Source organism: Chiloscyllium plagiosum, unplaced genomic scaffold (genome assembly GCF_037043375.1).
Source record: "Chiloscyllium plagiosum isolate Xiang-an unplaced genomic scaffold, Cpla_swu_hap1 HiC_scaffold_19, whole genome shotgun sequence".
Classification (NCBI taxonomy): domain Eukaryota; kingdom Metazoa; phylum Chordata; class Chondrichthyes; order Orectolobiformes; family Hemiscylliidae; genus Chiloscyllium; species Chiloscyllium plagiosum.
Window position 1 is genome coordinate 3625454 of NW_028270157.1, and position 21395 is coordinate 3646848.

At 39.4% G+C, this 21395-nt stretch overlaps 1 protein-coding gene across 13 annotated transcripts in view; it reads right to left on the bottom strand.

Moving 5' to 3' along the window:
- The window catches only part of ppp1r12a (protein phosphatase 1, regulatory subunit 12A), a 191594-nt gene that overhangs the window by 48013 nt on the left and 122186 nt on the right, over positions 1 to 21395 (bottom strand). For 5 of the 13 annotated variants that reach the window (XM_087996979.1, XM_087996975.1, XM_087996981.1 and 2 more), the window contains exons 6-15: positions 20954 to 21028; positions 18942 to 19030; positions 18625 to 18779; positions 17864 to 17991; positions 12334 to 12450; positions 10623 to 10859; positions 7783 to 7880; positions 7540 to 7695; positions 4471 to 4617; positions 1530 to 1667 (exon numbers count right to left, since the gene is read on the bottom strand). In XM_087996979.1, the coding sequence (XP_087853105.1) occupies positions 1530 to 1667; positions 4471 to 4617; positions 7540 to 7695; positions 7783 to 7880; positions 10623 to 10859; positions 12334 to 12450; positions 17864 to 17991; positions 18625 to 18779; positions 18942 to 19030; positions 20954 to 21028 (1340 nt within the window). The remainder of the gene's footprint in view (positions 1 to 1529; positions 1668 to 4470; positions 4618 to 7539; positions 7696 to 7782; positions 7881 to 10622; positions 10860 to 12333; positions 12451 to 17863; positions 17992 to 18624; positions 18780 to 18941; positions 19031 to 20953; positions 21029 to 21395) is intronic. The other 8 variants (XM_087996980.1, XM_087996984.1, XM_087996985.1 and 5 more) reach the window with 6 other exon arrangements.

Genomic DNA, 21395 nt, shown 5'->3' on the forward strand with positions numbered 1-21395 from the left:
ATTTTTTTTTAAGAACAAATTTTGTATGACTTAAGGATTGGTTTTACAAGTTAAAAAGAACAATTAATGCCTTTGTCTAAGTAGTTTTAATTTCTCCAAGCCAATTTTGTCTCTGTAGTCTAAAGTACAAGCTGTGAATTCTTTCAGGTATTAGCTGACTAGAATCTTGGTACCATCCAGGAGTCTAATTCTTTCAAAAGAAAACAAATTAACAGTCTGCTGAGGATTGGTATGTTATTGCCATATTAAATCATCTTCCTTTCTGGACTGGTGAGAGGAGCAAATGAAAAAAGGAGCACGGAACTTGCAAAATACAAATAATTGCTGGAAAAACAGACCTAGCAACACTAGGAAGATTCTTTTTTCAGCTTCAGACTTCTCAGCAGTGCCAAAAAATGACCTACACCTGAAATGGTGACCCAGCTTCAACTTCAGGTGGGTTCACTGATCTTTGTCCAACATTTTACTGTAACATGACAAACAGTACTTTTAGGAATATGTTTAAATATGCTCAGCTTCCTAGCCTGGACTGAAATATCTGATGTTTGCACACATTTAAGGAACAGTTAATTCTAGTATAGCCCTTGCACTGATTGGAGTGGCACTGGAATAATGCTGTCACTGATCAGGTGACAATTCACTTTCAATTTCAAGAAATTATGCTACAATAGAAGAGAAACAAGTATAATCTAATTACCCACATAATACAAAACATTTCATATCAATTGAGTCACAAAGACACCTGAGAGTTACCAGGATGTGTAATTTACTAGCATCAGGATGCAAATTATTCCAACAGATAATCAATAAAGCGCATGAATCCCTTCTCACCTGTTTTATACTTGAGGAAACTACTACTCCAAAATCTAGACATTACCTTAGATTATATCCTCATTATTTCCACTCAAGACTTGTTCAACACCATAGTTACCATCTTCAACGGTCACACGGTCCCCAGTGCGCCCCAAGTCCAAGGTGCACTTTGGCAATTAAGGATTATTTAACAGTATCTTCCAAACCTACAATGACCATAATCTAGAAGGCTAACCAGTAAATGGGAAATGCACCAGCACCTGCAAGTTCCCATTGCACATCATCCTGACTTGGAACTATAATCTTTGCTCCTATTATTGGGTCAAAATCCCTGAATTTCTTTGTTAACAGCACTTTGGGTGTGTCTACACTCTACAGTGGTTCAACTTCACCACCTTCTGAAGGCCAATCTAGGGTCCACAAACATCAGCTTTGCTCGAGGGTATTCACAGTCCTTCAAATAATTTTCAAATCTTGAAGACTGAATTAGGGTTCAGAGACAAGAATGTAATATTTGAGTCAACAATTTCAATGTGCAAAAATAACACCAGCCAATGGCCAAAATTTCAATATACTGACTCTTTACAAATGACAATTGCATGTATAAATTCATCATCCTTAAGACATACAAAGGAGAGAAAACATACAACATAAAAGGGGAATAAAAATAAAACTAAAAACCATCCTGTTAAATCTCTGCAGTTAATTTGCTTTACCTGCCAGATGGCGTGGATGCAGTGCTCCTGGGAACAGGCTGCAGGCTGCTTGATGAGGTAATGGTTGCAATGGTGTTGGTTGAAATGGCACTTTGAAAAGGACTGATCAAATCCTCTTTCCTTCTACCAAAAGAACTACTGAAGGGAAAAAGCAAAGTGAGGACAAAGGTTCATCAAAGGTATGCTGCATGTCATAACGTCAAACATAGATTGTAAGCAAGGGAACTATTTTCAAGTAACAGTGAAATTCTTCTTGACAATTAAATGTGCCAATAAAACAGAATGATAGGTGAAAATTCTACATACCATACTCCATGTTTTAACTTTTTAAAAAATAAATATAGACATAAAAGGAATCACCCTAGCCAAAACTAAGTGGAACATCACTTAGTCTCCATCACAAAATGGAGACAGGATTCAAGAGAATTTTAATTAAAAAACTGAAATCAAACAACATGCAATTCCAAAATTCTCTCACCTTCCTGTTAGGTAGGGTGGTTTAAAGAATATTGCTGCTCTCATGCATACACATTCATGCACAATTGTACTCATCAACAATGTTTGAAAGATTCTAGAAGCACGTTAACTTAATCAGAGGGGCATAGAAACACATTTCAAGCTGTATGGAATATTAAATTCTGTACAACAAATTGAGCCAAGAACCGTGCCTATCTGAAGTTTTATGTAAAAGCTTGCACTATTGTGTTTCAGTCTGTCCCAGTGGGAGTAATTTATTATTCTTCAGGAACATTTCAAAACGGAGACAGGATTCAAGAGAATTTTAATTAAAAACTTGTCCAAGCCCATACATGTTTCGGAAGAACAACTTAAACACAGCAAGTAGATTCTGTTGAAGATTTCAGTCTTCCAAGTTTGGCAAGAAATTTCACTGTATCCAGGTTTTAGACTATGAGCAGTTACTGAAGTTCAACTTTCCATAACACAAGGGAAACAATTTGACCTCAAGTGTAAACAATGGTTAGTCCGTGAGAAATAAGGACTGGGAGAGGTAGTTATGGAAAAGTTTCAGAGTCAAACACATTCAACAAAACCACATATGGAAATGTACCAGCGTATCCTATTTGATTTTCAATAGGAGGCTTTGTTTTCAATGGTAGGTTTATGGGTAATAAGTTATCCTTGGAACATATTCTTGATGTTGCTGCCTGACTAATTTGCATGATACTGGAAAAGCAAGCCCTACAACCTTTCCAACCCCAATATCTCAAACAGCAAAGTTGTCAGGTAGATATTAATTCTTCTTCAAATTGTTCATTTAACAAAAGAAAAAGATTTCAGGAGGAAAGGAAGCTGAAATTTGACAAACATACCATGAAGTGATTTTAAGATGAAGAATCAAAATGGATTTGGGCAAATAAGTTTCACGCAAAATTTTTTTTAAAATAAGGACAGAACATAACTATTTCAACCATGTGGTTTATGAAAAGGTCAGAAAATACTTGGGAAGGATCTGACAAAGTTTTTAAAAGGTCACTCAAACATGAAAATTGGACAGAAGAGTGCCAACAATTCAATGTTTGGAAGGTTCAGGCAGTTGGCAGATGACCAAAACACATTAATTTAAATAATTGTCAACAGATTTGAAGTTTACACTCCAGAACAGTTCAAATTTTTTTGTTTGCTCCTGCAGCAAATAGTGATAAAAGCAGGCAGCAATGAAACTTTGAATATGTAGCAAGGAACATCTGCATATGAAGCATCACTGGGGCAGATTTGCCTGTTCCTGGGTACACTGTACATCAGGATATGATGGTAAGCGAAGCATCTGGCTGGGAGCTTTGATTATCTCGTGACAGGGAACCCTACATCCTGTGCAATAATTTAAATGGATGGAAAAATGAGGTTTGTTTGGGATACTTACGACAAAATCTTGACTGGATTTCCTTCAAGCACCTTTCCCAGGAATTCAATGTTCTAGGAATACTAAAAGCCAGCCCAGTGCTAACTCCATCAAACATGTACAGCATATGGACAGAAGCCACTACATGCATACTAAAATGCCCTTAGCGACTTTCACAGAATCAAAGAATGATGTGGCACAGAATGAGGCCATTTATCCTAATATTTCTGTACAGTTCTTTGAGTGGTGATTTTCTTGGTCCCAGTCCCCCGTTGTTTGCCCACAACCAGACCCATTTACTCCTTTCAATCATTAACCCAATTTTCTTTTGAAAATAATTGGCAAGAGTACAATTCAGTAGCTGTGCTAGAATTATAACCTGGGCCTAGGTGATAAAGACACAGTTCTGTCAGCATACTTACCACTGTGATGACTAAGATGCAAAATTGCAATGGAAACGCAGAACAAGCCAAACAAATTATTGGCAAGGTTATATCTGACTCACAGCAGCTTCTTGTACAAAAGGTCAAGTCAGTTTAACAAATTCCCTCTTTCCCACAAATTGCAAACATCAAACCACCCCCCCCCCCCCCCACCCCAATACACAAATCATGGCCATCCACAAACAAAATTTTATAACAGATACAACAGACCCAAAAACACAAATGTAAAATTAATCCTCAGAAAGTTCAGTGTTAGAAGAGTGGGGGATAAAAAAATCAAGTCACCAACGGACAACAATCCCTCCAATAAAGCAGAAGGATCTACGCCTGATACACTAACCATGCTTTACAGTTTTCATGTGGGGGCAAAACTTATTTCCAGGCTTTTCTTCTGAAGACAGGACTTAAACATTAAAGCTTATAGAGAAACGATGAAGTTATCTAACCACAAACTAATGTGCCTATATTTTATACTATATAAAAAATGAATATATTATAATATGACGAAACAACAATGAAAGTGCACTAACATTCGGACACACACACACATGCACCAAGAGTGAACATGAAGCGCACAGGAGAAAAGCATTGTAGCCAAACTAAGGAGATGCTCTTTTCAAATAGCTCAACGTTATACCTTTTGTAGATGTTGTAAGATGAGTACTGAGTTGAAGATGGTGGCCTAGGCTTGGTATTAGTAGGATCCAAGCTGATGGCTGAGGAAGAGCTGGTTGGGAGATCTCTGGCACTGTTACTTCTGCCTATTGCTAGCAGGTACGAATTACTGCATGCATACCAAGCAAGAGAGCACATCAAAACAATTAGAAAAAAAAGTTATAAAAGCAACAGGAATACATGCCACATGCAAACCAAAACGTCTTAAAAATGCAAGCAATGATGTTAAATGAATGACAAGCTACAAAACTATTTGTAACATTTGATGTGACTGGACAGCAAAAGACAATAATTGCTTTGGACAAAAATACTTTGCAATTGTAGAATCAGAGAATGGTTATAGTGCAGAGGAAGGCCATTTAGCACACCCAGTCGGTGCTGGTTGCCTGAAGGTGGTCACCTCATGCCACTCCCTTTCCTCTCAGAATTGTCCCTCTGTCTGAGAAGGCTTTCCTCAAGTCATCATTGCTTCTTTGCCCAGTTACGAGAAATCTGTTTTCTCATCCTCAATTCTTGAAGTTTTTCCTTATCTGCTCTCTTCAGATCTATCATGGTTTTGAAAACCTTTATCACATTTTCCTCTCCAGGAAAAAAAAGTCAGATGCACCAATCTTTCAAGATACCTTAAATTACTCACATCTTGAGCCCTTTCAACAGTTCTTTTCTGCACCTTTATGTCCTCAAGTGTGGTGCTCAGAACTAATCCTATGCAATAATCCTATTGAGAATTTAACAAAATGTTCTTGCTTTTGTACTCTTTGCAACCACTGACATTGCTCTGGACACTCCATGCATTATTAACCTCTCAACTAGTCCAGAAACTTCAGTGATTAGGCACATTAAACACCTTTAAAAGATATGCCCTTAGTTTGTATCTTGCTGCATTTTTCCTACAAATATGAATAATTTCATATTTTTCTGTTTTAAATATGATCTGCGACTTTGTCCACCCATTATAATCTACAGTCTCTTGATTCACAATATTTCAGTTTCCAACCATCCACAAATTTGCAATAGTAGTCAGTACACTAAGACCTAGATCAGTAGTGTCCAGCGGCAAGAGCAGGGTTCTGACACGAACCCTGGTTAGCTCCACTATAAACCATCCTCCTGTCCAAAAAACATACTTCACACTCATTTGCCTTCTATCATGCAGTTAATTTCATGCACGTGCACTTTTATTCAATGATTTATGTGTTCAGAGGTCTGTTTGTCGTACATGTACACAGTATCAATAGTGATACCTTAGTCAGTCCAATTACTCCATCAAGAATGCAAGGATAAAGGAATGAGGAGTTGGCCATCGAACCCCTCGAGCCTGCTCCACCATTCAGTAAGATCATGGCTGATCTTTTCGTGGACTCGGCATTACTCACCGCCCACCAACATAATCCTCAAATCCTTTATTGTGCAAAAGTCTATCTTTGCCTTAAAAACAATAAGGTAGCCTCAACTGCTTCACTGGGCAGGCAATTCCACAGATTCACAATCCTTTGGGTGAAGAGGCTCGTCAACTCAGTCTTAAATCTGTTTCACCTTATTTTGAGGCCATGCCCTCTAGTTCTAGCTTCACCCACCAGTGGGGACAGCCTTCCTGTTCTATCTTATCTATTTGATTGATAATTTGGTTTCAATACAACTGTCCCTCATTCTTGTAGATTCCAATGAGTATAGTCCCAGTCTACTCAATCTCTCATAAGCCAACCCTCTCAATTTCAGAATCAACATAGTGAACCATCTCTGCACTCCCTCCAGTGCCAGTACATCCTTTATCAAGAAGAAAAAAACTGTACACAGTACTCCAAATGTGGCCTCAACAGCATCCTGAACATTGGTAGCAATAACCTCAATATTTTTAACTTCCATCCCTCTAGCCTTCTTAATTACCTGCGGCACGTGCAAACCAACATTTTGAGATTCAGGTACAAAGAAACTCAGGTGCCCCTGTACAGCAGCATGTTGCAATTTTTCACCGTTTAAATAATAGCCTATTTTGCTGTTACTCCAACCAAAATGGATGGTCCATGGTACCAACATGGTGGTCCATCTCCCAGAATGTGCTAAAGGGCCAAATCACTTAGCAACACTAATGTCTCATGACAGTCATTCTTTCAGAAGCCCGGGTGTATAAATATGGTTATCAAAATGGTCTGTTGGTGAAGATCATTGCTCCTTTTTTGATACTATGAACACAACAGTCGACCAAAAGTAACAGATTTGTCACCCGTAAACTGTAGCACTCGTCTTTTAAAGATGAATATCAAATTACAGGCAAGTTCAAGAACAAATCTCTCATTTGTATTTGAGAATTGCTATCGCCTCCTTGTCTTTTGGAGACAGGCTTCTATACATCTTAGTGTCTAATTTTCTAGATAGCACCAGGAAAATTGCAGAAAATTGGAAGAACTAATCATCAAGGACCCATTATTTCTGTGCATAATGCAAAATGCAGCACTAAACAGAGAGATACCTTTGAAGCCGACACCAAAGATAAAATGTGGGTCTCTCCTTCTCTGCCTTTTCTTTGTTGGGGTAGTGCTAGGATTACGGGGAAAAATGAGTCAAAGGAAACTGCACCCAGAAACAGCGCATAAATACTGATCTTGCACACACTACCTGTGCTCAGTACCTTGCCTGTCAACAGGGCAAAAGAATGTCTGATTGCCCATACATTGCCAGTCTGCAGTCATAACAAACAACCATGCGGCAATCAGGGTGCTAAAAGTAGGGCCCCAAGGCCATCAATCTCAACACATCCATCGTTCTCAAACACATTGGTATAAATGCAATATTGAATATACAAGGACGAAAACTGGTGCGCTGGATTTTTGTTCTCATTCAGTACCTACTTCTCAAGCAGAACACAAGGCCATATTTACTCGCCATTAATGCATATGGGCCTACTTCAATGCTTAGGGACAATAAAACAGTCAAAAATCAGTGACAAACAGGCTGGCTTTGTGATCTTTGCTGTCCTCTAGCTTGTTTTCATAATCAACAACTACAAATTATCTGTAGAACTTCCACTTACCTCCTTTGATAACCAGGCACGACACTGGTGACAGCAGCATTTTGCGAAGCTGACCCCTCACTGGTGGATGCATGGTTGATTTCTTTCCTCTTCAGATCTTCTTCCCAGCGTCGCCGTGTGTAAGAACCACTACGTACTAAGGTACTTGCAGAATCTCTGTGAAGCAACCAACTCAGCTGAGTACACAAAAAGGGGGAGGAACGACATACTGAAGTAATACAATGTTCATCAGGAGGATTTTACCTAATTTCTCTCTCATCAATATCAGATGTACTGGCCAATCTTCTGGATGGGATGGTAGGTACAACATAAGCAAGCTTTGCCCCTTTCTGATCTTTGTCCTGTTGGCACGGAGAAAAAGGGTATGAACAATTCTACAAACAAACTACTGGAAAGGTTTTCATGCTCGTCAAGCTCTTGGCTTCACCACGAGATGTTGCTCAACCCAAATATTCCCAGCATTCTTTTACATTTGTCATGTACATTTTGCTTTTACCAAATTTATTCTTTCAATTCGACTACAAGTGGCTTAGAGATAGGATATCTATCTTTGGTGCAAATTATTAGACTATTCACACCCTTCACAATTACAAACCAAACCACTATTGCTAAATCACTACAGCCCTTTGGGAGTAGATACACTCTCAACGCTCTTCAGGATTTTGACACAGCAATCGGAAAGATGGTGTGAAACTTTAAAAGGTTCAGAAAAGAGTTACAAGGATGTTGCCAGGATTGGAGGATTTGAGCTATAGGGACAGGTTGAACAGGTTAGGGCTGTTTTCCCTGGAGTGTCAGAGGCTGAGGGGTGACCTCATAGAAGTTTACAAAATCATGAGGGGCATAGATAGGATCAATAGACAAAGTCTTTTCCCTGGGGTGGAAGAATTCAGAACTCGAGGGCATAGGTTTAGGTGAGAGGGGAAAGATATAAAAGAGACCCAAGGGGCAACTTTTTCACGCATAGGATGGTACGTGTGTGGAATAAGCTGCCGGAGGAAGAGGAGGAGGAGGCTGGTACAATTGCAACATTTTAAAAGCATCTGGATGGGTAAATGAATAGGAGGGGCTTGAAGGGATATAGGCCAGGTGCTGGCAGGTGGGACTAGATAGGGTTGGGATAGCTGGTTGGCATGGACGGGTTGGACCTAAGGGTCTGTTTCCATGCTGCACATTTCTATGACTCTATAACAGTGAAGGAACATTGACAGTTTCATGTCAGGAGACAAAGACTTGCATGGAAGTTAGCAAATTGTGATGCTCCCATGTATGTGCTGTCATCACCTTTCTAGGTGGTAGATTGCACAGGTTTGAAACATACTCTCAGAGCAGCCTTGGACAGTTACTGTCTGGCATAATGCCATGAGAATTTTCCCAAGACAACACTGTCTCGATTGCCTACAACCATGTCATTTCTGTTGAGTCGCCAATTTGGAGATGGTACTGTCTGGGACACAGTTTGCTTAGACCAATTTATGAGAGACTGGGAACTCTTCTGAATAGTGAAACTGGCAAATCCAACAGACAATCAACATGAATTCACGCCCCTGCTTGATTACACTTTGTGGAACACTGGCTCAGTGACAGGAAACGAAGTGATTAATGGAAGTTTTTTTTTTATCTGGAGTACTCCAGGAGTGAGCACTGTTTTTTTTCTGATTATATATTAATGAACCTATATATACAGCACACAACTTCAAAATTTGCAGATGGTAGACAACTTGGAGGCAATATAAACTGTGAGGAGGATAGCGAAGAATTTCAAAAGGAATAGATAAGCTGGTGGAATGGCAGACAGGTAACAAATGAATTTTTTTTTATTCATTCACAAGACGAGGTGTCACTGGCTAGGCAACATTTATTGCCGTCCTTAATTGCCCAAATGACAATAAAGAGTCAGCAACATTGCTGTGATCTGGAGCCCCATGTCAGCCAGACCAGGTATGGATCGCAACTTCCTTCCCCGAAGGACAGAAGTGAACCAGATGAGTTTTGCCAATAACTGACAAGTTGTTTCATGATCAGCATTAGACTCTTAATTCCAGATTCTTACTGAACTCAAATTCCACTGTCTGTCATAGCAGGATTCATACCATGGTCCCCAAATCAAAGTTTAATACAGCAGACTGTGAAGGCATTAATTTTGATAGAAGATGGAGAAGCAATTTAAAACAAAGGGCACAGCTCCAAAATTGGTAGAGGAGCAAAGGAATCCAGGTACCCAAGTGCAGAAATCATTAAAGGTAACAAGGGAGGTTTAGGTGCAGTCAAAGCACACAGTATATTAGGCTTTATCAGGTGCACAGGTTGCAACACTTGTACAACACACAAGTCCAGCCTTAGTTACTCTATCTAATTTTGGGTGCTACACTTAGGGACTGACTTGCGGTTGTTTTGCTATAACATACATTGTCAGCGTGAATAGACTATAACGCGATTGATGAATTGTGGACCTTGTTCATATAATGCAAACTTTCTACTCAATGGGCTAAGTGATTTTCTATTAACAATCATCTACGGTGTGATTTTCTATAACACAAGATTACAGAACAACACAACTGTCCCGTTATAGCAGAATGACCTGTAAAGGCATTGAAGAAGGTGGACAGACTTACAAAAATTATTTCAGGGATGAGAAACCTCTGTTATGGATGTAAACTGGAGAGGTACGGGCTATTTTCTTTTGATTAAAACAGGCTGATAGGACATTTGATTCAAGTGTTCATAATTAGGAGAGGTCTGGACAGAATGGATAGGAAGAAACTGCCCTCTCATAAAAAGATCAAGAACAAGAGGCAAAGATTTAAACTCACTGGTTAAAGAAACAAAAGCAATAAGAAAGCAGCCTTTTTAAATGCTGCAATTAGTTGATGTAGAGTGCATTGCTTTAAAGTATGGTATAAACAGACTTAATCAATGTTTTCGAAACAGACACTGAAATTTCATGTGCAGGATTACTTAAAGAGGCACAAGAATTAAATTAAATGAAATTCTTGTTCAAAGAGCCAGCGGCCACATGATGAGATAAATGCCCCCCATCTGTGCTGTAAACTTTCTGGGACATGGGCGCAGTGAACAATTACCTTCTCTTTATTATCCAGAGTAGAGGAGAGTCGGGGACTGGAGGCTGATCGCATCACACCTGTAACATCTCTCTCTTTCTGTGCCTCTTTGGAAGTGCTAATTTCAGCCAATGCACCATAGCTTCCAGTCTTGCGAAGTCCAGACCTCCAACTTGCTGGGGATGCATCTTTCTTCTCTTCCTCATCTTTCCTCTTTTTTTCTTCCTCTTTCGAAGATTTGATGAATGGAGTGGCTAACTGCAGAACAAGAATTAAAATTATACTATTTGTTTTTATCAAACCCCTGTACAAGGACAGACCACATTTAAAAGGCCAAGGATTGACAAAACAGCCATTCATTCTTTTCACACCTCACTTCGACAGTAAACCTGAGCTAACATAACTAAACATCTTAAAGTTATGAACCTTGGCATGATTGATATTCTTCTTCACTGGAACACTGCTTTGTCCCCACATTGAGAAATTAAAATTCAAATAATTCAAACTTGCCTGCAAGTAATTTAAAACCTGATCACGACTAAATCTTTCCAAACCAGTCAAACAATGCTTGTTGCAAAATACAGCCAAGTAATTGGAAATCCATGACTATCCTACTTTAGAAACAAAGCCTTCCTGAACTTCACATAATTTAACACAAAGGTAAAACTTGATTTCATGGGTGTTGAAATACCATTATTTCATGCGCTAAGAGATTCTCCTCGATTTTCTTCCAACACACCATTCAAAAAGCGGACATAGGAAAAGGTCAATTCCCTTCAAGTTAACTTGGCCTTATTTTACTGAATTATGATACTAAAACAAACAACCCACTGACGCCAATAAACAACTTTAACATGTAGTTAGAGCAATATTCTGACGTTTGCTACAATAGTGAAAATATAGAATTCCTCGTGCTGAAATCGCCAGAATGCAGAAATATGCAGTTAGCATTAATAATCTACAAGGTTTTTCTTTATTTGTGTACCCAGCTATTTAAACAAAAACAATTACAAACCAAACCACTATTGCTGGAAATGCTGTTGGACATGATTTTGATTTTAATGAAACATTGGACTAGTTTATACCTTGAGACCAAGATCTCATTGTATTGACAAGGAACTAGAAAGCATTCACTCACTCCAACTGAATTTTATTTGTGCATTCATTTGTGGGGAATTAATTTCTAAATAGCTAATGCAATAATTTACAAACAGTGGAAACCAACGAGATGAGGTTCTCAAATATAATAAAGGAAATCCAACCTTCTCTCAACCTGAAAAACTGCAAAGACTTTCAAGTCATATCTTTTTAAACATAAGAACAAACAAACAACATAACAATTGTCAATATGTAACACCACAAAGTGCTTTTGCCTGTGCATAATGCCTTTGGTCCCCAGAATTGGGAGGGAGTTGAGATGGGAATAGAGGTGAGAAAAAACACTACTGTTAAACTAGAATGCCATGACTTACTCACTATATTTGTCTAATTGTTGTTCATGCACTTTAGAGGGCATATTAAAACAAAACAACAAAACAGATGTGAGAAACTATGTGCAAACAAACCACACAAATTCTGTATTTTTATTCAAAAGTTCAAGTGTCAGAACTATTTGTTTAAAAACACGTGAACATGAGTGTCATCACAACATGCACCGTGAAACCAGATACTTCTGGTAAACAGGTAACTTAACACAAAACACAAACCTCTGCGCACACAAAAGGCAGCTCACCATAACTTTGTCACCCTTTTGAGGCACAAGAACAATGCCAGTTTTGCGCAACCCCTGACGCCAAGATGTCGGATCTAATGGCTCCGCCACAGGCATTAGTGGAGTAATGGATTCATACTGAAGCCAATTAAAACAAAAAGTACAGTGAGAAAACTGCATTGGTAAACTTGCAAGTGTGCCATCAGTCGCATGCTACCAGCGTGAACGAAATCAGTGACTATCGGGGAGAACCCAAAAGACACGATGTTCAACATCTTGCAGTATCAAAAGTATACAGACAAGCCTTGAATAAATCAAAGCGAAATTATTTATTTTTGTGCTTTTAATTGTTGCTAGGTTCTATTCAAGTCTACAGCAGGTAGTTTAAACTTTCAGATCCTAAGTTCAACAGCTGCACATTCAGCAAATAGTAAATCTATTACTTTAGGTATGTAATTGGATGCTGCTGACACGTTACAGCTAGTGAGCAAAGGACCTGCTGATCAAAATAGAGTTAATATACTTTTGTCAGAAATACACACCGACCTCAGTGCTACATGCATCTCTGTGCAACAGTAATGGAGCTTGGAAACAAAGAGTTCCATGTGCTGAGCAAATAACTTTTACTGTCATTGAAGCTCAGAGTACCCAATTCTTCAAAATTTAAATTGCAGTTTTTAATGCTTCTACACAGCGAGAGAAACAACAGACTCGAAAGCTTTTGTCTCAGATTTACTGCCAGATTGGAACACAATATCCAACTGCATTTTCCAAGTAAATGCACACACCTAAAACTATTTTGTATGAATCTAACTGGTAGACTAGTTGCACCAGTACAACTACTTGTTTGTATTGAAAAGTAACAAGAATCTAGAATCACAATCAACCACTGCAGGGACTTTAAAAAGTCGTGTAAGGATGATTCAGTTCAGCGAAGGTTGATTAGTCTAAGACCTGGATCAGAGAGATAGTCTCCCAAGTCAAGAGTGTGGTGCTCAAAAAGCACAGCAGGTCAGACAGCATCCTGTGGACAGGAGAATCGGAGCCTCAGACATAAGGCCTCATTGCTGATAAAGGCTTATGTCCAAAACACTGATACTCCTACTCCTCGGATGCTGCCTGACCTCTTGTGCTTTTCTGCATCACACTCACGACTCTGATCTCCAGCATCTGCAGGCCTCACTTTCTCCTAGATTGTCTTGTAAGGAAAGGTCACACAGGCAAGACTTGGACCTGTTGATGCCAGTCTTATCTGCCTTTACTAAGCTATTTCCAACTCCTCCTGAAGCGATGAGTTCCAAACTGAGCACAATACTCGACTTGTGGTCTTACTCGAGCCTGATACAGATGTGGCAAGTCTAATCTACTTTAATATTCCATCCCACTCGCAGGTCATCTTCATAGTAGCATCCTGCACCCCCATTTGACTAATATGCTGCTCGACTATTCTTCCTATCAAATTTTATCTCACTTAACTTTTCTCAATCTCTTTGCAGGCTCTACCATTTTCACAACTTTGTCCCCAACTAAGCTCTTATATCACTACAGCATTAGGCCTCAATGCAGCAAATCCCAAAGCTTGTACAGATCAGACTGATCCCTGCAGCATGTCATTAGTTCGGCAACCAGGAACTAATACAGGGCATTCTGGTATCAGGCTAGTTTCGTTAAAGCAAATTCACTAACATGATTGACGAATTGTGGACACGGTCTCTAAAGCACAAACTTTTAAAATGTGTGTAGGCTGTAACTTTAATATGTCACGAACACTCAGTGCTGTTTCTAAATGTGATTTTTCTATAACGTGGGACGGCACTTGAACGCAACCATGTTATAAAAGAACTACTTGCACGTATCAGTTCACCAATCTTCAAACTATACGAAAATAATCACTCCAACACAATGAGATCTTCAATAGGAACTACGTAGCATTAAATACATCCATAGATTTTCTTTGATTCACGTTGCTTATTATATCCTCAAAGAACTCTAATGCCAACCTTCAAGGATTTTTTCAATCACACAAAATGGCAATGCAAAGTAAAAGGACCTTAAAGGGAACATTGGTGAAATGTCCAGGTTGTTGGTTTGCTTGCTGAGCTGGAAGGTTTATTTTCAGACATTTCATCACTATACCAGGTAACATCATCAGTGAGCCTCCAGTGAAACTCTGGTTTATGTCCTGCTATTCATGTGTCTTGCTTTCTTAAGGTGGGTGATATCATTTTCGGTTCTTTTTCTTAATGGATGGTAGATAGGGTCCAAATCAATGTATGTATTGATGGAGTTCCAGTTCGATTGCCAGGCCTCTAGGAATTCCTGTGCATTTCTCTGCTTAGCTTGTCCCAGTAAGAGTGGTGTCCTTCCTCGTACGCATGTAAGGATACTAGTGATATTGGGTCATGTCTTTTGGTGGCTAGTTGGCAATTGTGTATCCTGGTGGCTAACTTTCTGCCTATTTGTCCAATGTATTAGTCTTCACCTTGTCAAATTCTACATAGGAGGACTGACTTCAGTTAAGCTTCAATCCAATTGAATCAACATACAGTACCTGTTACATACTTAAACACTTCCACAGAGAATACTTTGGGATTCACCCCAGTCGCAAAATTAGCAATCAACACAAATGGTTACTAATTCAGGCAAACTGTGGGAGAAACGATATTAAAACACTTGACTTGGAAAGTTCTGTCTCTTCTCTGACCTAAACTACTGGAGTTTTTGGTGCTTTTCTTTCCTCATTCATGGGCATCTCCGGCTGTACCAGCATTTATTACCCATCTGTAAATGCCCAGAGGGCAATTCAGGGTCAACCACATTGCTGTGGCTCTGCCATCGTATGCAGTCAAAACCAGGTAAGGATAGCAGTTTCCTTCCCTAAAGGACATGAGTGAATCAGGTTGGTTTTTCTGACATTCAGAATGGTTTCATGGTGACTATTAAACTCTAGTTCTAAACTTTTATTGAAATCATATTCTACCAACTGCCATGACAGGATTTGAACCTGGGACACTCAAACATTACTAATGTTTCTGAATTAACAGTCTAGGCGATAATAGCACAAGGTTATCACCTCCCATCTGTAATATAGTTGTAATTACATATTCCGAAGTATTGCTGTATTATTCCAGAACAATATTGTGCCAAGTTTTCATAGGGGTACTCAGTGATATCCACTGAATAAATTCTTCATTTTACATTCTCATTGCTAGTGTTTATACTTTGACATACCAAGCATATTTACAGAGTCTGTTGATTAGGGGGAGCTGCTGGATACAGTTAATTTGGACTTTAAAGCAGCTTTCAATAATGCCCCACGAAAAAGACAGTGTGCAAAATTAAAGCATGTAGATTTGAGTTAGTGCATTGACACGGTTTCAAAACTGATTGGCAGACAGGAAACAAAAAGTAGGAATAAAATGGTCTTTTCCAAATAGCAAGCAGTGACGAGTGAGGAACTCCAGGGACCAGTTAGCTCAGTTGACATCACAGCCAGTTTCCGATCGAAATTGATACCAACAGCATGGGTTCAATTCCTGCACCAGCTGGGGTTGTCATTGAAGGACTTCCCTTCTTAACCTTTCCTCTCACCTGCCGTCTGTCTCTCTCAAGACGGTAGCCCTGTGGTCTGGAAATATTATAGAAACTTTACTGTTTGCCACAGGGATCAATGCTAGGAACACAGCTATTGGCAATTTGTGTCGAGATTGTGGTGCTGGAAAAGCACAGGTCAGGCAACATCCGAAGAACAGGAAAAAAAATCAACGTTTTGGGCAAAAGCCCTTCATCAGCAATCCTGATTCTCCTGCTCCTTGGATGCTGCCTGACCTGCTGTGCTTTTCCAGCACCACACTCTTGACTCTGATCTCCAGCATCTGCAGTCCTCACTTTCGCCTAAAATGCATTTATGGTTTGGGTGAGAGAACTAAATGTAACATCTCCAAATTTGGATGAGACAAAGCTTGGTTGGAGGGTAAACTGCGAAGGGGATAGTGAGGTGCTTCAGTGTGATTTGGATAAGTTGAGTGGGTGGCTGAGAGCATGGCAGATGGAATAAAATGCGGATAACTATGAGATTACCCACTCTGGTAGCAAAATCAAGGAGACAGAAGATCTGAATGGTGATAAAATGGGAAAGGGGAAGGTGCAATAAGACCTGGGTGTGCTTGTACAACAGCCACTAAAAGAAGGCAATGTAGGTGCAACTGTCAATGAAGGTGGCAAATGATATGTTGGCTTCATAGTGATTCATTGTACAGGCCCTTGGTGAGATCATACCTTGAATATTGCTGGCAGTTTTAGTCTCCTTATCTGAAGAAGGATGTTCTTGCTATTGAGGGAGTGGAGCCAAGGTTTACTGGATTAATTCATGGAATGGCAGGACTGACAAGTGAAGAGACTGGATCGGTTAGAACGACAATTTATTGGAGTTTAGAAGAATGGGGGGAGATCTCATTGAAACCTAGAAAATTCTAACAGGACTAGTCAGGATAAATGCAAGAACAATGTTCCCAATGAAAGGAAGGGAATCCAGAAGCACAGTGTCACAGTCTAAAAGGTACAAGGTAGACCATTTAGAGTCAGACTCTCAGAAACAGACCCTTTGGTCTAACTTGTCCCACCAACCAGATATCCCAATCCGACCTAGTCCCATTTGTCAACATTTGGCCCATATCCCCCTGAACCCTTCCTATTCATACACAAATCCAGATGCCTTTTAAATGTTGTAATGGTACTGGCCTCCACCATTTCCGCTGGCAGCTTGTTGTATATACACACCAACCCTAGATGGAGAAAGTCGCCCCTTAGGTCCTTTTAAAATCTTCTCACACTCTCCAGCCCCCCCACCTCCCCCAAACTTTAAATCCATGCCCTCTAGTTCTGGACTCCCTCACCCCAGGGAAAAGATCTTGCCTACTCACTGTATCCATGCCCCTTGTGATTTAGGACTGAGATGAGAAATCTCACCCAGAGAGCGGTGAGCCTGTAGAATTTGGTACTGCACAAAGCGGTTGAGGTCAAAACATGGTATAATTTCAAGAAGGAGCTGGATACAGACCTTAGGTTAAAGGGATCCAAGTATACTGGAGGAAAGCAGGAACAGGCTTAGAGTTGAATGATCAGCCATGATTGTAATGAATGGCAGGGCAAACTCAAACAGCTGAAGGGCCTACTCCTCCTGTTTTCTTTATTTCTTGCTTGATCTGCTTTTTGTCTATTAATTGGTTAATCTCCCTAACTAGAGAGAGGATATGAAGACCAAACAATCTAAATAAAATTCACATTCTTATACAACTCAATAGCAGATATATTTCACACGAAGCTATTTAGGGCCGAACATCAGACAGCATTTATCTTATCCAAAGATGAAAGGTTGCATTTGCTCCACCTGAAAGGAACACAGCTCATAATTAAACCCACCTGTTGATGGTTTTTGAATTACAAGATAAAACAGAAATTCAAACCCTTTGGCTGAGTGCCCCCTTCACTGATGCCAGAGTTAGTAGCCAGAGATATTGAATGATTCAAGCTTAAATAGATTATTTCTTACTTTTTTCACTGGTGATGCTGGTGCAACTTGATTTGAGGGTACACTTGTTGGAGCGACTGCTGCAGAATGGATACCTCCGCTGTTGATCCGGTTTACGTTATTTACATGTACTATAGGTTTGTTTTTTTCTGTAAGAAAATTTAACTTCTTAAATGGAGCAATAACTGAAGAAACAGGAGTAACTTTTAAACAAAAGATAAACACAGCAATTAATTTGTTGGAAACTTGCAATGACCTTCGTATGCTGTATTCCTGGAAATGTTTAGTCCAAAAAAAACCTAAAAATCAATGTTCCACTTTAGATTTACATTGCAAGAAGAATAGCATTGGATTTGGGAAGTCATGCTGAGGTTTTACAGGAGGTTGGCGAGGCCTCTTCTGGAGTATAGTGTGCAGTTTAGTCAGCCTGCTATAGGAAGAACATTATTAAACTAGAGAGGGTTCAAAAGAGATTTACCAAGATGTTGCCAGGGATTGAGGATTTGAGTGATAAAAATAGGTTGGTTAAGGCGAGGGGTGACCTTATAGAGGTTTATAAATCATGAGGGGTATAGATAAGGTGAATAGCAAACATTTTCCTGAAGGCGGTGGTGTTCAAAACTGGAGGGCTTTTTTTTCAAAAATGAGAGGAGGATGATTTAAAAAGGACATATGGGACAACTTTTGTTTTTTTAAGTGTGGTTAGTGACTTTCAGATGATCCCATTGTTCTGCTCCTGACTGAATTTATTTGTAACTACTTGAAGGTTTCTTGAAAGTTACCTGTTTCTGCTTCTGACTCGGAGTCTTCCTCTTCCTCTTCTTCACTGGAACAACTTGAATCATCTTTCTTGCCCTCTTCTTCATCATCCACTTTCTCCTGCTCAAGAGACTCTATGTGCACTGGGACCTTTTGTTCATTCAGCAGAGTTTCTTTACTGTCAGGATTATTTCAGTAAAGTTGAGAAAACATCCAAATTCCCATGTACCAATTACCAATTTGAATATTATAATGATATCCACAATGAGATAAAGTTTTAGGAGTTCCATCATTTTGGAAATAAATCATTACTCATACATCTTGAATTTACTTTAATTACCTTTTGATGGGTTTTAATTCTTGGTTGTTCTCCATTGTCGCAGTTGACTCTATCAAAGGGGATTTATTTGCTTGTTTCTCCCGGAAAAGCTTTCGGCGGGGGGGGAAAAGAGAGAAAAATAGTCAAAATCTAATATTTTGGGACAGTACTAGACCACTAAACTATAACTTAGAATAACTGCTTTTCCATTCATGCAAGTAAACTAACTAGGTTAAGACAGAATTTGGAATGACACTCGAAGTACTTATATGATCAAAAGGTGAAAGAGACTGTTGGAGAGGACAGTTTGAAGCTACCCACTGCCAAGGTCTTTAAATAGATTCAATGTACTGTAATAGCAAATTAATATATTCGGTAATTTAGGAATGAGCAGAGAGTGAAGGGCTTTTGTTACCAACCCATCTTGAGTGCTTGTCGCACAATTTAAACAGAGCCCGACAAAAATTCACTGCTGCAAGTGTACAATTTAACAGGGTCACTGGGCTGATTCTTCTGAAGAAATGTACAGGTTGGGTCTGTATCCACTTAAGTAACAAAATGAGATGTCGTTTTATTGAAACAAATCCTCAAGTGATTGCACAGGGTGTATGCCTGGACAATGCTTGGATTAAAAGAAGAGACCAAAAGTAGGGGACATAGTTTAAGAACAGTGAATTTCTCACTCAAAGTAACGTCTATGTAAAAATCTTTTCCTCTGAAGGTACTAGAGGCTGGGATAGAGATTTTTAATAGACAAGGAAGTCAGGAATTATGGGGGTAGAGGCAGAAATGTGGATTTGAGACGACAACTCAATCATACTGTGATCATACTGAACGGCGGACCAGCTTTCAAGGACCAAAGTACCTCTGTGTTCTTGCAACCCACAGTCCCACTGTGCCAGCTACTAAGATGGTCTGCGCACACTAATAAGCCGACTGGTATAACTTGCTGTTTTGGAAGTTACTGCTAAGAACCAGCAGGAAAAATTAGAGGGAATCTAGACTGGGACTCAATAGATAAAATCCCTTACTGATGCTTTTGGAACTCAATTGACCAGCAGTGCGCATCTGTTCCCTAACTTATGTAGCAAATAACATGCTTCTGCTCTGACTTACGAACAAACGACATGGGTTAGATAACAGTGTGATCCTCTCAAACAGTGGCAAGAATTAAGAACTGAAGTGAGCAAAGCCTATTTTCATTCTCATGTATTGTAAAGTCTACTAAATAGTAAAAGAGGACAGCAGCAGCAGATTAGGTTGGAACATAAAATTCTTGAGATGGAGCAATCAATTAGCTATGCTAGCCAACAAAATAAGGAAGCATAGGTCGACAATTTTCTCAAAGTGGAAAAAAACCATGCATTCCTCATGATTAACCAGAGATTAAGGGTACATCAAGCCAACAAGAATGCTAAGATGATGAAGCACTTGATGCAGTCTGACCAAATGACTGGTAGCAGTGATAAAAGTTTGCACCAAAGGTAGACTATGTATTCACATTCAGAGTACAGCAGCAATTGCAAGTTTATTAAAAAGTTGCATTGACAGAGATGCCCCCATATGAATTTTAAAGTCTATGCAAGAAGCATCTGCCTGAACGCATTACCTATTTGCGCCTAATTCACTTCTGCATAACACAATGTCAACTTGCTTTTGCCTTGTAATTTGGCAATGTGCTTTCCAACTTCATGAAATTCCTTCAAGATCCTAAATGCTGGTTTAAATATTAACTGCATCAAGTTCCATGAGAATAAAGAGACTGATAATCACAAGCCAGTCTTGATGTTATGACATGAGGACTTCTCCCCACCCATTTAACTCAGTTGAGAGCTTTATAAAAATACATGGATGCCATAATCCTGATAAAACATTACTGAAGTTAATTTCTTCAGTGGGCCTTCTCTTTATACAGAGGCAGTAGAGTAGCAAGAATCATAGAATCCCTACAGTGTGGAAACAGGCTATTTATGTTGATTGTCTACCAAGGACAATAAGGCAGTGACCATTTGAAATAGTTTACAAAAACTTACCAGATTCTGCCTTTTTTGCAGCTCTTCCAAGTACCCAAGAATGTCTTCATCGGCTACATCAAAAGCTGTCTGCCCCTACGGACAAAATTCACACGTCTCAGAAGAGGTCTACAGGAAAAGAAAAATCTTTCTACTAACTCACATGCCAAATCGGAAACAAAAGATACTATTAATAAAATACGAAATGGGCTACATAGAATTTTGGAAGTCATGGCAACACATCAAACTTTCCTCATCAGTCTCTCAGGAATTACCAGGACGAGTGATGAAACACCATGCGAGCTAATGTTGTTCACTCTCAAGTACTGCTCTCCCTTTAAAATCTGCTGGCATTACCCATCTCATATGAAAAGCTTTAATGGATCTTTGCATACTAAAGTCTCTTCCCAAATCGCATCTAACACTTAGGTGATCTCCCAAAATTCATGCCAGTATTATCAAC